Source organism: Calidris pugnax, unplaced genomic scaffold (genome assembly GCF_001431845.1).
Source record: "Calidris pugnax isolate Ruff unplaced genomic scaffold, ASM143184v1 scaffold54, whole genome shotgun sequence".
NCBI lineage: Eukaryota > Metazoa > Chordata > Aves > Charadriiformes > Scolopacidae > Calidris > Calidris pugnax.
The window spans coordinates 4,890,367-4,907,622 of NW_015090864.1; the positions used below are offsets into that span (position 1 = coordinate 4,890,367).

The following is a 17,256-nucleotide window of genomic DNA, read 5'->3' on the forward strand; positions in this document are numbered from 1 at the left end:
GGAACAGGCTGCCCAGGGAAGTGGAGTCACCATCCCTGGAGGTATTTAAAAGACGGGTAGATGTGATGCTGAGGGACATGATTTATGGTAACTTGTCCGGTGTTAGGTTAATGGTTGGACTTGATGGTCTTAAAGGTCTCTTCTGACCAAAATAGTTCTATGATTCTATAGGAAGGGCCAAGGAAGGTATTTCTTCCATTTAAGCTTCCTAAAACATTGTGTCTAGGAAGCTGAATGCTTCTAAAGATTTTCAGAGACTCACTGAAATCCTATTTGGTATTTTATATGGTAATTTTTATCTCTGGGGTGTGTTGCTTACAGACCCTCAGAGCTTCTGGGAAGGTGTACATACTCTTCTTCATGCTGGTCATCTTTCTGGGCTCATTTTATCTAGTCAACTTGATTCTGGCTGTAGTAACAATGGCATATGAAGACCAGAACAAGGCCACCATTGCTGAAACAGAAGCAAAGGAAAGGAAATTTCGGGAAGCTATGGAATTATTACAGAAGGAGCAGGAGGTAAGCAAATTATTCACTTGCAAGCATTAGTCTCAGTACTCTGTTGTCCATCACATGACATGTCCATCACTCCTTGTATACAGCTGTGTATAGTGACTACTCCATAGGTGAACAGGAGCGAGTGGGTAACTTATTGAAAGTAGTGACTCCTAGAGCTACAGGAGCCATTCCTTGCTCAGCTGTGTATTTTTCCTGTGAAAGAATGAATTTTGTTGTGGATAATGAGCATTAAAGGCTGCTGTTACTGTAAGAAAAATAATATTTTAAAAGATGGAAAAAGCAAAATTCTAACAGCTAGCATTTTCCAAAAGAAAATTTAGTTGTTTTTAAATTTTTCTTTTATTTTATCATTGTGGACTGCTGACTGGAGAAATATAGAATAATTCCACTGTATTAGCATCTGAGCTAAAACCTATTGTAGCTGAATGAAAAAGTCTGTTGGTAACTTAAATGGCTTAGAAGCTTCAGGAATAAAACACTCCTGTGTTTTGAAAATATTGTCCTAAATTCAGTATAGGAAGGAGAGTCAGCCACAGTGTGAATACAGCCCCAAAGATCCCTAATAAAAAGACAGAATTTTAATACTGTTAGAGCATTTATTTGGGGAAAAGGATATATTCTCAGCATTCTTTTCAAACTAAGTGTTTTTATTGTAAGCAAATATGCCATATGGAGGAATAGGAGCTATAATGTGATTATTTTGCCCCTGGCAGCCCCGATACATGCGATCATGTAACATACTGCAAATAGAAAATTGTTCAGTGCTCCATATGTTGGGGAAATTCGCTCCTCTTTCTTTTAGTGTTATCACATATTGAAAGATTTTTAACGAGTTTTGTGAAACAGAAATTGTTAAGAGGAAGTAATATAGAGCACAGAAGTGTTTTCTTTTTGCTTATATTCAAAAGCACCCAGCAAAAATATCATCATTGTTTTTGTTTTAATTTCAGGCATTGGCTATTAAAGGAATTGATATCCTGTCAATTAGCTCCCTTGAAGCTGCTTCTCTGTCTGCCAAAGAAATCAAAGAAAGAAGCAATAGGAAAACAAGAAATAAGTCCTTGGGGATAGAAGATAATGAAGAACAATTCTCCAAATCACAGTCCACAGACAGTCACCGAAAGTTGGTAATCTATTGTCTGAATCTGAGATACTTAAAGCTTTTCCAAATTTACTACTAAAATAAACTGCTTGAAAGCACAAACCAAATCCTATTACAAACACTGATCACTCTTAAGTCTTTAAAATAAACAACCTTTTGGGATAAAGAAGAATTATATGTAAAAATTAATTTGAAAAGGAAATGCTATAAATGAAGGATGGAAGGAAAGTTATAATAACAGTTAAAATATATTTTCCATAACACTGAGAAATAGAAAAGAGTGAATGACTATCAGAACTTAACTTTTGTGCCAACGTTCTCTGTTTAAAATGTCTTACTTAAAATAAAAATATAAAGCTTACCACAAAAATAGCTGCTGCAGCTGGCAAGGTTTTATTGTCTGCCTTCTAAAATCTAAGTATAATCCTTCCTGAAAAATCTAAATCAAAGAAAAGTTTTGGACTTGCAATGACTGATAGCGAACGTTATGAAACTCTAAACAATTATTGCTTCCCAAAATCTGCTCTATGATATTATGCCATTCTCTCTTCATGCCTTTCCCTGTGCTTTTAGTCTTTCCTTGGCCTGATGAATGGTCCCAATGCAAATCAGGTGAAACGCAGACTGAGCCATGGGAGCGTGTTCAATTTCCAAATACCTACTTTAGAAGTTGATTCCAGAACGGATTTCAGTGATGGGGAAACCCACAGTGCTGGGGAACACGAAATCCCACGTCGGTCGCTGTCGGTCACACAGATGGGAAGATGCTCCAGTGTGCAAAGTCAAGTGAGCCCCAGCTCCCACCCCCCTACCCCAAACTGCCTGCAGAGCAGCAGGTGGGCCAACGCCGAGGACTGCAACGGGGTGATTTCAGCCATGGGAGGAGGAGGAGGAGGTAGCAGGGTGCACAGTCTAGAGCCGGTGTCTTCGGAAGGGGTGATGCTTCCACCGGTGATAGAAGACCCGGAAAAGGGTGGTCTGGTAAGTAAAAGGTATTATTTTAAGTACATCTTTCTCATTATGCTTTCTCTGTGAGTGGGAGGTTTTTCTTGTCTTCAGAGTTTCAGTGAAATGGCAAACGGTGATGTGAAATGATGTACACTGATGTGGAGAGTTAGTTGTCACTAGAAAGTCTTTTTTTAATACTCCGATGAATTCCCGAAAAACAGAGTTCCTTGCTTCAGCCTTCCTGTTATGCAACGTGTTTTTCTGCTGAAGTACTGAAATACTTTTGAAGGTTCCTAATGCTGGAATTATAAGTCACCGGGGAGTCTTTTTATCCCATGCTTTGTAGAGGGAGGTCATTTTGAGCAGTACCTCTATCTTCTTCCTCCTTCACAGGACCTTTAGCACCATGCAGAAATTTTGACTGAAAGCTCCCCAAGCAGGTAGAGACGCTTTTCTACCTGTTTATCCCTCATGTCTCTCATTTTCCATTAGTTTCTGGAATACTTCCTAGGCCTATTTGCCCTCATACACTTATTTCCAAGATTTGTTCTTCCCCTGTTGCTATTACATGCTTGCAGGATCCATTTACTGCAACATTATTACTGGAGAGTAGGACCTTTGTTCTCAATATCTATTAACATTCTTGTAAAAAGGTACATTTATTTGGTTGCGTGTCATTGTTCCTATTAACTTTCATAGCTACCCATCATCACATCCCACATCGTTTTATCCCTGTGGTATCTCCCTAATCATGTTTACTTCTTTAAGCAGCCAGCTGTAAACGATGAGAGCAGCACGATGCATTTGCCTCCTCATCTGTCAGTGGAGTACTTTAACGAGGCATTTCAGAGACAAAGGGCAGCAAGTGCAGTCAGCATAATTACCAGTGTCTTGGAGGGTAAGTGGTTCCTCATTATGCTTATTTCAATCCTAAGGTAACACTAGCATGAAAGACCAAAATGTCAATACATTTCTTAAAGGTTAACAGAGATTTGTAGGTGTGTAGCTAGGAATTTCTTCATTAATTTGGGTCTAAAACAAAAAAACCCAAAACATTATCACACAGTCTTTATATACTGGAAGGCATCCTTAGCCTATCGTAAGATCTTGTTTTGCACAACAGATAGTGAAGGGGATGGGAGTGAGAGGGGGTGGAAGGAGTTCCTCTAGCATCTGAGGGGTGGAGCTGTGGTATTGTCTTCTGCTCCTGACCCTGTGACTGGTGATGTGTCACTGGTGGAGACATAGAGATGCAGAATCCAACAGTAACGTTACACAAGCAAAATCAGTTGTGGCAATTTCTGGGTTTTGAATATTTAACCTCACTATTTTATTCCTTTAACTTCCTTTTCCATGAGAATTTTTGGGGCACTTTACCACTGACTGTTATTATGCTGGCTGATAGTTTTCTTGCAATTTCTGAAAAATTTCAGCCCAGATTGTTTAATTGTTTTCTGGATCAGGAGACCAGGATAAAGAAGACTTTTTTTTTTTTTAGCTCATCTAGTCTATTTAGCTTTAAGTAATCTCCAGTTGGCCAATGGGTTTGCATAGGACTTCAGCAGGGTCAAAAGTATTTTGGAGGACTCATTAATATTGATGGTGAAGAAAAAAAGGCTGTGAAATTTATATTTGACCACCAGAATTTAATGACAAAGCCAGAACAGCTTCTATCCCATGTTTACCTATAGAAAATGAAGAGGTTTGGCAATTTGCATAAGCTGGGAAATGGTCCCCATGATCCTTCCAGTAGAAGTGGCCTAAGGCCAAATTTCAGGTGCTGTGGTTTGGATTTGCCTCAATTACAATCAAAATGACTGTGGCTGCCCTTGACTCCCTTGAGAGTCAAAGGAGACAAGGATGTTGGGTGTGATACAGGCAATGTCCTAGAAGTCTACATAAGGGTCAGGTGAAAAGTGTCTTGGCTGCTGCATTGACTCTAAAGAACCTCTGGTGTGAGCAGCTGCAGTGTGTCCTCTGCATCGTAAACATCCACCTTTGTTCAGATGATCATGGGACAAATCTGAGTCTAAGACAAATAAAACCTGATCCAAAGGTTTCTGAAGTAAGTCCACAGTTCACATGAATGGTAGAAAGCACAGGGAAGATTTGGGACTCCGTGTGACGTGAGGTTTCCTTTTTCTTCTCTGGTCTTTTGAGTATTGACGTTATTGTTTCACCAGCTCGCTCAATTGCAGTGGGGTTTTCTTTTGTATTCAGAGCTTGAAGAATCCCAGAGGAGGTGCCCGCCGTGCCTGAAAGATTTTGCTTTGAAGTATCTAATTTGGGACTGTTGTCCGCTTTGGCTGAGAATCAAGAAAAAAGTGGCTGCTTTCATAAAGGACCCTTTTATTGATCTCACCATCACTGTTTGCATTGTGATGAACACTTTGTTCATGGCGCTGGAGCACAATAATATGTCAGATAATTTTAAATCAATGCTTAATGTAGGCAACTTGGTAAGTAAATTCTCAACTATGTGACATTTTATCCCATGGATTGATTGATGGGTGCTTTCACTAGAGACATAAGGAGTAACTTTAAAAATTAAAGTTTAGCAAATTCTCCATTTATAAACTCTAATTTTCTGATATAGACAATTCCCATATTTTACTAATGTGCTTCGAACACACCTCTAAGAAAGCAGAAAATAATCCTCCCATTAAGTTCATAAAAATGGGTTTTGTTGACCTGTCTGTGAATGTTATTGTATTTGTGGGAACATGATCTAAAGATAAGATAAATTCATGGCAACTTTTAGGCTGATGCTACTGTTTCTTTTGTCACAGGTTTTTACAGGAATCTTCACTGCAGAAATGATCTTAAAAATCATAGCTTTAGATCCCTATTATTATTTTCAGCAGCACTGGAATATTTTTGACAGTATAATTGTCACATTAAGTTTAATTGAACTGAGTTTACCCAAACACAAAAGCAAGAAAGAAAGGAGAAAAGGAGGAACCCTGTCAGTTTTACGATCCTTCAGACTGGTAATGCCTCATGCTTACTCAGTTGTATAAAACATTATGTTGTGAATGTAGTAGAGGAAACTTCTATTGTCTGCAGTTAAGATGCAGGAAATTATTATTTAAAAAATTATTTTTTTTTTTTGCTCCTCTCAGCGCTAGGAATAAGAAACACAGCCTTAAACTCCCTGAGATGTTTGAGTTTAATGATGTATATATTGCTTTTGAATATACCAAGAAATATTCAGAGGAAAAAATATTCCAGAGTAGACATGTTATAAAACTGACGTCAAAAATTAAAAATCCTAGTACAGGAAACTTAGGAAAAAAGTGTCAGAGTACAAACTCAGAAGAAAATAATGCTTAAAAATAGATGTCAAATGATGTTAAGGTATTCATATCATAGACTTTGGGCCGATTTAGGTTGCTTTACCAGAAGATACACTCCCTTTATAGTAATATAGCAGTTGTCTCCCAGGTTTAGTCCTTTGTGTTACGCATAAGTTAGGCATCATCATTTACATCAAGTGCATTGTATGGTTACCTGCTTGCCTGGGCCAAATGCTTACCAGGGACTGAAGTTAGTCTGGTCCTTTATAGGGCGGTTAGATTATATTGGCAGTGTCAGCCAGTTGAAAAAAATTATAATAAAAACAATCTGCAAATACTTTTAAAACCTATTAGTCTGACAGTGCCACGAATATTACATTGCTGGAATAGTTGAGAATATCCGTAAAATGTTTTTTGCAGGATTTTAATTGTGCAAAGATGGGTTATCTCTGCTGATGTCTAACACCATGTTTTATATTTCTACACAGCTGAGGGTCTTCAAACTGGCGAAGTCCTGGCCAACTTTAAACACTCTAATTAAAATAATTGGTAACTCCCTGGGAGCACTGAGTAATCTGACCCTCGTCCTGGCAATCATCGTTTTCATTTTTGCTATAGTAGGGGTGCAACTCTTTGGGAGATGCTATGGGGACAACAGCCATAAAATACACAAAGATGGCAAGCCACGCTGGCATATGATGGACTTTTTCCACTCATTCCTCGTCATTTTCCGAATTCTGTGTGGAGAGTGGATTGAGACCATGTGGGACTGCATGGTGGTTGCTGAGCAACCACTGTGCCTTCTTGTCTTTTTGCTAGTCATGGTGATAGGAAATTTAGTGGTGAGTTTTCCAATATTTTCTTCTTTTTATCCTGTAAATGGTAGCACCTACTTAATTGCCAATTTGTCAAAACAAGGTAGTTTCCCAAAACACAGTTGAGTGAGTTACCAGTTATAAACTGCAAAAGCCTCTTTTGCCTTTCACCCTTAAGCCACTGTCCATATTCTTACATTTTGTGGGCTTTGTACGCGGCATCACTTGACCTTGTCATGTGGTAATGTGATGAGGAATATCTCTGCAGTAAATATAATTTAGGCAACTATGTGTCTTCACGTCTTGGGATTTGGATGTAAATAAACAGTAAGGCTTATGGCTTATCTGCTTGAATTAATGCAGCTGAGTGCTTAAGTCCCTCTGTAGATCAATTTATTTTCTTTTTAAGATCTCATGCAAGTATTGAATTCTTCATCAGCAAATGGCAGAATCTGCGCTCCTACCACTGAAATCAGGATTTTCTTTGATCTTTTCTAAGTACATTTATACACAAGAGCTAGATCCTGCTATGGCATGCCCTACCCAGACTCGCAAACCTGTGCTGGGACATAAGGGGCAGACTGCCTGGCTGGTCTTGGTCTGCCCTTTTGTAAAATCCAAATAATAAAAATACCATTTTAATAACTTCATTTCTCATGTCATTCTCAGTATCATTTATATACTTACATTAATATAAGATACCACTGAAAAGAATTAAATTTAGGCAGCCCTTGGTGGGGAAGACTGTCATGAGAACATGGGGCTTTCTGATACAGAAGTTTACTCCCCCAAATATAATGTGATCAGGCATAGCCATCTCATTATTACCCTGTTTTGGTTTGCTCAGTAAGACTAACCTTTGATAGCACCTGTGTTAGAAGCGAAGTTATGATTTAGATTTCTGAAAGCTACTCTCCTGACTTTTAATTTTGTTATTATTTCAATGACTTTCAGGTGCTCAACCTTTTCATTGCACTACTGCTGAACTCCTTCAGTACCGACTGTCTCCAGACAGCAGAGGATGATGGGGAGATGAACAACCTCCGGATTGCCTTCGCTCAGATTCACAAGGGGTTTCACTTTGTGAAGAGTGTTACCTGGGATACCTGCTGTGGAAAGCTCAGGCATGTAAAGAAAGCACACAGGAAGAAAATCAAATTGACTGCACATAACCCACTTGGGTTCAAGCCTGAAGAAATAAAAAATTGTAAAGAGAATTACAGTAATGAATGGACTGAGAAAAATGTGGAAAAATGCTCAGGCCTTGAAGATTTTATTACCAATCCCAATATATTTGTTTGTGTCCCTATTGCTGAGGCAGAGAATACAAGTGAGGGTTTCGAAGATGATGATAAGCTGAGTACATTTACAGACATAGAATACAGCAAACAGGTAATAAATGTCTTTATTTGTGTTGGAACAGTAGAGTACATATACATATGGATGGATGCATGCATGGCAGTAAACTGTCACTAGCAGAACAGGGCGGGATAAGTTGATCCATTTCCAGAGAGTTACTAAATTTTGTACTAGAACTAAAAGTACAAATGTTTAGAGTGAGGGTAAAATATCACTCGGAACCTTTTGAAAATCAAGAGTCTTTCATGGTCTTAAAAGAAAGACCATAAATTGTTGGCTTTGCTGCAGGAATTTCTGGCTGACATGTTGTGTTACACACAAGTAATTACATAGCCCATAGATTGTTCTTAGATAATTGCAGCAGTCCTTCACAAACCTGGAATTTTTGTGTAAAAAATTATGTAACAAATGCCAACTATTTTGGCATTATTTACAGGACAGATCAAAAATCTATGTTCTGCATAAAGAAGGTTATCATGAACTCATAGCACAAATGTATAGCTCTGATCCATTCTTTGTCTTCTCTCCTGCTGTATATAGTAATTATTAGAAGGTAGAAGGATTAAGCATAGGGTGACTATTAAGGTCGTGTTTCTTACGTGATAGCATATATTGTTCTGTTTCTTTCATTTTCTGTGAGTTTTTCAGTTATGTTTTAACCACAGAATACTCCCTTTCTAGTCTCAAGGCTTTCTACCTTAAGTTTCCATCTTAATTCCTACCCAATATTCTCAGTTAACTTTGGACTAGTTCACTATAATACTAGTTCCTTGGTTTGCTGAATGATTGTTGGGAATTTTTTCCCTTTCTCTATCCTTAGGTAAAGTAAGAGACTTCAAAATGATCAAATTTTATTATTTTTGTGTGGAAAACTCGACATTAAATGCATGTCATATCTTTTTTTCCCCTCTGACTTGTCCACCCTCCAAAGAGTGAAAAGAAACCCCATCTAACCCACACATCATTTTCAGGATGAAAATCACCTAAGGCAAAGGGGAGAAAGAGGGAGAAATTCAGGAAGCTGGAGTAAAGGATCAGGATTTTCCTCTGAAGAATTCAGCATCCTTTATCTCGGAAACGACAGGAACTTTGAACCATCATCACCAGAGCCAAAAGAGGTAACCTTTTTTTTTTTTTCTATGGCATTGACTTTCCAATACTGGTCAAGCTTGGGTACGTTTCTGTTCAAGGATTTGCTGGAGTGGAGTTTAGTGGCAGCAGCAGCTCTGAGCTTGCAGTAGCCAGTCTGGTTGGTTGGAGCAGGAATTCTGTGAATGAAATAGAAGCCATGCTGGCTTTCTAGGTATTGATTTTTCAGAAAAATATATGTATAGGAAAGATAGTGTTTAGAAATGGAAAATTAAAAAATAATTTGATTCAAATAGATAACTTATAAAATTCTTTCTGCTACTTTGTATTTATTGACAATTAAGTCCACAAAAAAGGAGACGAGGAGGGGGACGAAAGGCATTAAGAGAGATGCTCTCTTAGTATCTTGAGAGAGTGGGAAATTCCAGCAAGTCTGCCTGTGCCCTAAATGTCTCAGCTGCAAGAAATGTAATACTTCAAATTACTTTCTCGCTATGATATTAAAGATAGCAGTTACTAATTAGAAATATTTTTAGAATAATTTTGAATAAAGAGTACATTAAAAAAGTAACAAAGCACCATGCAAACATAAAGGAACAAAACCACGGAGTAAGTAATTTGTAATAAGCTGCAGACTCATCATACATTATATATGGTGTGATGGGAAAAGCTTTGTAACTGAAGGATGTATAATATAATTCCAATTTTTCCTTCATAAACACTGTAATGGATGTTTCAGTTCCTGATACAATACCAGATATATTTGTCTGGTTCTCCTCATTGGATGCATTTGGCTATGATTTCTTGGTTTAAACCCAAGCAGTTTGAGGGCTATATATACTGATAAACAAGTTAAAAGCTCATCAGTTTACCAGCTTATTAGGTAGTTACATCTGGTTCATGTAGAAAAATATTGCAATTATGTAGTTTTGGTATTTTAATGTACCTAGTTACTGAATGTACTTCTGAGCTCATATACTTTTAAAATCACAAAGTTTGTTCCATTATCAACACTACTTGAAATATTATAACACAGCCAAGTTTTATTTTTTAATGTTATTTGTTCATTGATGTATTTATTCATTTGGAGCCAAATGTAGAAAGAATCCATACCTGATCTTATTTTGCTTGGTAGTTTGACAGTGTCAGCTCTTCTGAAGGCAGCACAGTGGATCTGAAAAATCCTGAAGATCTTCTGAGGCAGATTCCAGAGTTTGCTGAAGACTTCAAGAATCCAGAAAAATGTTTTCCAGAAGGTAAGGCTCTCATCGCTTCACTACTGGGAAGTGAGAAGAGTCAAAACCTGACTTGTTTCTCTACTGATGCTGTGCCAATAGGATGAGGTTATTTTCAGTTCATTTTAGTTTTCTATAAATCAGATAAATAGTCTAAATCACTCGCTTTCTCTAGTCAACAGTGAGATTGTGGCAACTGAAAAATAACCCCCCCTTTCCTTAAAAGCCATTTCTTTCTAATTGGGACCCGGGCAGTAGTATAGACCCAACACCCGCAAAAATGAGATCACTATAGTGAAGTGAGATGAATTTAATTCTAACGGACAACATCAAAGTCATTTTTGGAGTTTAACATAAATGAAGTGTCTGTGATGAGATCTGACAACGGCCACTGGAACAAGGCGCTTGGCACATCTGAGTTGCTAGTACTTTGCAACAGTATAAATGTTTATTCCTTGAATAACATTGAAGGCAACAAATGAGTGGAATGAGAGAAGCTGCTAGGATGAAGCTGAATTTCTACTGGGTGATAATCAGTAGGGAATCTGGGAATCATCAAATCTTTGTGCAATATCTAACTTTACAAGTTGTTACAGGATGTCGTGTACTTTTATGAATTCTTCCTATCCAAACGTGTAATAATATGTGATTTTCATAAGATACAAAGAAATAGCTCTTGAGATTTTACTCAAATAACTGTCACTACTGACAGCCAGGGGTAATCACTGCACTCTCAGTATTAGTTGTGAGAGAATAAACTACATCAAGTCAGTCTATCAGCTCATTTCTTCGAAGTCTGTTGAATTAAATGAATTATAACTGTGGTAAAATTCTTCCTGGTGCCCCAACTTGATCTTTCCTCACCCACTCAGCCTGGCTGACCACACCATTTTCACCCATTCCCTGAGTTTTCTTTTATTCTCCTGTTTTCTGCACATTCAAGCTTCCCAGAAACACCAAATGATCAGGAGGGACTTCTCCAGCCTCGTGTATGTGGAGCCAGTCAGCAGGTCCCACAGCTCTCTGGGCTTGCTCTCCTCCTTCACTCCCAACAAATGAAGAATTTTCTTTCCCCGCTCCAGAGAAGAAATGTGAAAAATCTTGTTTTGTGTTCTGTAGTCCCAAGCTGGAGCCTGCCTTCCATGGCCAAACCATTAGAGAGCTCAGCTGAAGGTGCAGCAAATCTGTACCTAACACAGATTTGTGAACAAAAGAAAAAAAATCACTGTTTTATGCAAGTGCCATTCCCTGCCTCATCTCAATCCCAGATCCACATTACTGGGGAAACTGGGATTACTGAAAGAAAAATTATTAAAATTTTTTGCGTATGTTATATCAAATAATATATATGAGTTATACAATACTATATAATATGTGTATAAGATACCATATATATGACACAAAGATACATTAATTTTTTCATGCTTGGAAATGACAGAAGCCTTCTGACTAATGTTTTTCACATTATTGAAAACATGAATTAGCCTAGAGGAAGGAAATGTTAGCCTAAGTGAGTTAATTCTTGGCAAGATTAGTAAATAATTAATTCCAGGATTTTGTAATGGGGTGATCAGTAAACAGTTGGTGGCCCTGGTGTCATTGTCTGCTCTAAGACAATTTGGTGAGCTTGAAAGGAGATGTCTCCTTCTACGGAGCTGACAATATGACATATTCTTGCAAGTTACATGGTATAAAACCACTCCATACATTCAGAACCAAATAAGTAAATGAATAGACCTTGCAAGACAGGGTATAATGCTGCAACATTGAAGACAACTGTTTGCTTTCTCTATCTCTCAGCCTTTTTGTTCCTGGGTTTCTCACCTCTGCTTTCCAAACAGTGTGCAGAAACTGAGAAAGGCTTTTTTTTTTTTTTTTTTTTTAACATCAACTCTTCCCATAGTCTTCAAGTTTTGTGTGCCCAAACACCAGGTCACTGAGAGCATTGCCATCATCTCAGAAATATCTTGAAACAATGGAAAATTGTCCAAAGGCACTCCCATATTACATGCATATAAATAGGAGTTAAAAGGCAAACAAAATTAGATATTTCCTGTTGTTTGGTTTTGGTTTCTTTTTTTCAACATGAAAAAAAAAAACCAACAGTGATGCAGTTAATGTGACACCAAAAGTTTTTTGAGCAACCCTTCACACGCGTGTGCATTCCTTCCATGCTTCCATTGCTGTCTCTCACTTTCAGGTTGTGTTCGATACTTTCGTTGTTATGTGGGTAGTGCCATAAAATTTGGAGGAGAAAGATGGTGGAATCTGAGAAAAACCTGCTACCAGATTGTTGAACATTCCTGGTTTGAATCCTTTATTATATTTATGATTCTTCTGAGCAGCGGAGCACTGGTTAGTTTATTACAGTTTCATTTATTTCTTTAGAAGCATTTTTAGTCCTAATTTTCAGGTAGAGAAGTTGTTTTTAGCAGAAAACACAGTGAATATCTTTGAACTTATCAGGAGAAAAAGAGGTTTCACATAACAGTCATTTATTCACTATTGCAATTACTGCAAATCTATTATTCATGTTATTGCAAATTATGAGAGAGAGTGAACAAAGCTAAAAATATATAACTCAGAAGCTGTTTCTATTCTGACTCTTTACTGGATTTTTCTGAGTTTCTCTGGAAGTTGTTTTATAGTTGGGAAATTATCTTTTTTTATGTCATCAAAACAAATTCATTCAATGAATTAATACTAATTTGTTCTCTTGAAAGTATATTTTTGCAAATTCATTTCAAGAAATTTATGCCTGTCTCCTAGGATCCCATTGTGCATGATGTGTGTCCACAGAGGTTTAGTACATAGACAAAAAGAATGAGGAAGGACAGGGAGAAGTGAAATTTTTTCAGACATAGATTTGAGTAAAAGATGGGGTTTAGATCTGTGTAAAATACACACTGAATGATGAAGAGGTCTTAATGATGTTAGACTTTCATTTTATAAAGTTCATCTCTGACTTCTGCCATTTATCTGTACATTATGATTTCAGACATTTGAAGACATCCATATAAATGAGAGAAAACGCATTAAAATTCTGTTGGCGTTTCTTGACAAAATGTTCACTTTCATCTTTTTGCTGGAGATGCTCCTGAAATGGGTGGCCTACGGCTTCAAGAAGTATTTCACCAATGCCTGGTGCTGGCTGGACTTCTTCATCGTAGGTGTAAGTTCTGCCTTTGGCATTTCTACGTGGGTCCTGATGCAGGATGCAGTAGTAGAATCGCTGTTTTGTGGATGCAAAGCTAAGACAGTACTCTTACCTACTTTAATGATGGTCTCGGGATAACGCACTCTGGGTATTGAAAATATTGGGAGACTTTATCTTTTAAAAAAAAAAAAAAACAGGAATAAAGGAAATGGATACCAGGACACTGCTAATATTTTGTTTTGTCTTCCCACTCAGATCTCTTTAATAAACCTCTTTGGCACTGCATTTGCTGCCACGAAATCTCTTAGGACTCTTCGAGCTCTGAGACCCTTAAGAGCATTGTCACGATTTGAAGGGATGAGGGTAAGACTAAGCGCTAGTGCTTATGGGTGAATACTTCAGAAATTTTATGTTATAAAAGTTTAAAACAAACTTTAGACTTCCCAGTCCGAAGCCAAGGAACAGTCATCAAATGAGGATGGACTCACATTGTAGTATACTTAAGTGGAAGTGACTCACAGCAGCCCAAAAAGTACCAAGTATTCCTCTGAAAGCCTAAGAGATACTATGGAACTTTGAATGGGTTCAAGGTACCCATGCCAGGTGTGACTAATATTTACATGTAAAATATTAGGTTTCTGTTTGCTGAGATCACTAAGGTAGACTGCTTATTGCACGGAGAAAATATTTTAGCCCATCTTTGATTAAGTGTATTTTTCCTTTCCCATTTCATCCAAGGTGGTGGTCAATGCCCTTGTGGGAGCCATCCCTTCCATCATGAATGTTCTGCTCGTCTGCCTCATCTTCTGGCTCATCTTTAGCATTATGGGAGTGAATCTGTTTGCTGGGAAGTTTGGAAAATGTGTGAATCTGACGGAAGAAGATTCAGACATAAATCCTTTGATCAATAACAAATCAGACTGTATAATGTATAACAACACAGGAAAAATATTCTGGGTGAATGTTAAAGTCAACTTTGATAATGTTGGCTCTGGATACCTGGCTCTTCTTCAGGTGGTAAGTGCTGCTTGCTTTCACTAGCCAGTTCCATGTCAGGTGGACTTGACCTCCTGCTCACTCCTAACTCATCTCTTTGGATGATGGAAAAGAGTGGTCAGTACAGATGCTCAAACTACACAGGAGAATGTTCAAACACCAGTGCTATTTGAGCACACAAATGGGAAAAGGAGAAAAAATTAGACCCCACTGTGAATTTACAGGTGATAAAGCAAGCATCTGGTGGACAACTGCTGTTTCATCCTCCAACAGGTTCGTGAGTCTGAGAGCTGGAGTAAATTTCAGAAGGAATTCTGGGGCAAATACTGGCCTAATCTGCCATAATAAAGATTTGTTCAGCCATGAGGGTTGTAAGGCCTTTAGTAGAACATGCTAGTGAAGGTTTGTCCTGCCAGCATCCTAGGACATGTTCTGAAACACCCAAGTGAGCTTTCTCTGAAAGTCTGAAAACACCACACATACAGCAGGGCCAAATTTCCTTAAAGTTGGAGTTTGTTGAAGTGTGACCACACCAAAACCTCTTTTTCCAGTCAGCATCATTCAGATATTGCAAATTATATGAAGACTTTTACCCTGAAAGTTCAACAGGTTTTCAATAATCTCTCATTCTAGGCAACATTTAAAGGTTGGATGGACATCATGTATGCAGCAGTAGACTCACGAGAGGTCAGTCACTATATTCGAACTGTAATTTTTCTTAAAACTGCTTTTTTCTGCAAAAGTGTTATGAATTTTTCACTTCACGTCTGCTGTTTGGCTGTGCTAACTCTTTTCAGTAATTATTTTTATCAGCCGATGTAAACATTTCGTCTGCAAATGAGTCATATTATCCTAAAGCTGATCTGTTCTAATGGGGACATGGTTCCAGGTCTACCCACCTAAACACAGTTACCTATAGTGTAAGTTCTCCAAATGAGTTTGCCTCCAAGTGCCCTCTGTGGTTAATGGAGATCTAGTCACTGTGTTCAGAGGCATCTAGGGAGCATATATTCTTCAGCTGAACATCTCTTTATGCTATATTGACTCTACTAATAACTGGATGTCCATCAGCAAGCAGGGGAGTTGAGTGTTCCCACTCATGTGGAGGCGCCTACTTCCATGCATCTTCTTTTATGCAACCCAAGTCCACTTTGAAACAGAAACCCAAATTTCATCAAAAAATGAGCTATTGTGGATAAGCAACCATTTAAAATATATTATTGGGCATCACCAGTACTATTTTGCCTACTGCTCATATTGCCAGTGGCATTTGCTGCCTTATTAGAAGTATCATCCGATGTTATACAGAACCAAGTGTTATGCCTTTGGAGGCAAACAATTTGAAATGAAGAGGCTATGCTAATTTGATTATGCCTTCAAAGGAATCACATAATTTTAAAAACAACTGTTTAAGAAAATGGGCAAAGTGGGTGTCTAATATTTTTTTGTGTGTGTTTTTCAATTTGAAAAACTGTTTTTCTTGTTCTGGTTTTTGTTTTATCCTTAGTAAGCATAGAATAACTTTTTGCTAAGGAGAAAAAAACATATCTCAGCCAAGGTTTTTAACGACAAGAGCTTGGTATTAGACTTCTAAATAGTTTACTTGATTTTTCAAGTACTGAGCAATTTACAGCTCCTGTTCTTATTGGAAGAAGTGAACTGATGCTTCTGAAATGCTTATGAAAATCATGTCAAGAGTGTACAACTCAGTAACAGTTTATATTGACTTTAGTAGGGCCTCAATCAATTGCAAATGGTAAGATTTTAAGATAGGTTGGAAAAGAAAAAAAACAACCCACAACAAGCAGCTTTCATGAAAAAAGAATATTTTAAAGTAAAAGTAAACCTCGTTCACCATTAGTCAAAGACTAAGTTTCGTTCTGCAAGTTTTTCATTGTAAATTTATCAGTATTAATTAAATTATTCTGTTCTGCAATGATCTAGCCAGGAACTACATAAATAAACATTATAAAAGAAATAAAATTAATGAGTTGTTGTAGTATAAACACTTTGTAGTACTGTCTTTTTAAGCCATATTTTCTGGTTAGTTATATTTCAGGTGTGCTTGGTGTATTATTTTGGTAAGGTTCATGTTTAATTTCAAAAGGGGTAGCAGTCGGCATCTGAGCAATAATGTCCCTATGAGGTCCTAGAATTTTGGCGCGCTTAGTAATCATGAAACAAATGTTACTTTCTTCCACCATTTCATGCTCCTTCCAGAAGTGTCGTATATATACAATATTTTGTGTTATGCAGTACTGGTAGTTTTAAACTTTCATCAGAATTAACAGTAATCTTAGTTCCTCCTGGAATCAATTTGTGAGAGGATGTGCAATATGAAGATTATTCTAAATTGAGTCCATGTTGTTATTAGTAATTTTTCATGTTGCTTCTCATTCTTGCAGAAAAATGAGCAACCGCAAATGGAGTACAGTCTATTTATGTATCTTTACTTTGTGAACTTCATCATCTTTGGATCTTTCTTTACCCTGAATCTCTTTGTTGGTGTTATTATTGACAACTTCAACCAACAAAAGAAAAAGATAAGTATATTGCTTGTGCTCTCAGGCACCTACTGTATCGCAAGAAATGCTGTCTTTTGAGAACAAGGTCCTTACTATACATAGAATCTTAAACTTCTACTGGGATTTACAAGAGCATTAGTAATATAAGTTAGCAGAAGTAACACCCAGGATGAGCTTTTTCTTCCTTTCTTTCCCCCTGTAACCTGAACACCCAG

The 17,256-nt window shown here is 37.5% G+C and overlaps 1 protein-coding gene across 1 annotated transcript in view; it reads left to right on the forward strand.

Moving 5' to 3' along the window:
- LOC106889645 (sodium channel protein type 5 subunit alpha-like) overlaps positions 1–17,256 on the forward strand; it is a 52,005-nt gene that overhangs the window by 10,819 nt on the left and 23,930 nt on the right. The window contains exons 10-24 of the mRNA XM_014944865.1: positions 322–519; positions 1,470–1,646; positions 2,195–2,602; positions 3,341–3,467; positions 4,790–5,028; positions 5,359–5,559; positions 6,354–6,707; positions 7,635–8,072; positions 10,264–10,384; positions 12,564–12,718; positions 13,362–13,535; positions 13,776–13,883; positions 14,259–14,537; positions 15,150–15,203; positions 16,922–17,063. Of these exons, the coding sequence (XP_014800351.1) occupies positions 322–519; positions 1,470–1,646; positions 2,195–2,602; positions 3,341–3,467; positions 4,790–5,028; positions 5,359–5,559; positions 6,354–6,707; positions 7,635–8,072; positions 10,264–10,384; positions 12,564–12,718; positions 13,362–13,535; positions 13,776–13,883; positions 14,259–14,537; positions 15,150–15,203; positions 16,922–17,063 (3,175 nt within the window). The remainder of the gene's footprint in view (positions 1–321; positions 520–1,469; positions 1,647–2,194; positions 2,603–3,340; positions 3,468–4,789; positions 5,029–5,358; positions 5,560–6,353; positions 6,708–7,634; positions 8,073–10,263; positions 10,385–12,563; positions 12,719–13,361; positions 13,536–13,775; positions 13,884–14,258; positions 14,538–15,149; positions 15,204–16,921; positions 17,064–17,256) is intronic.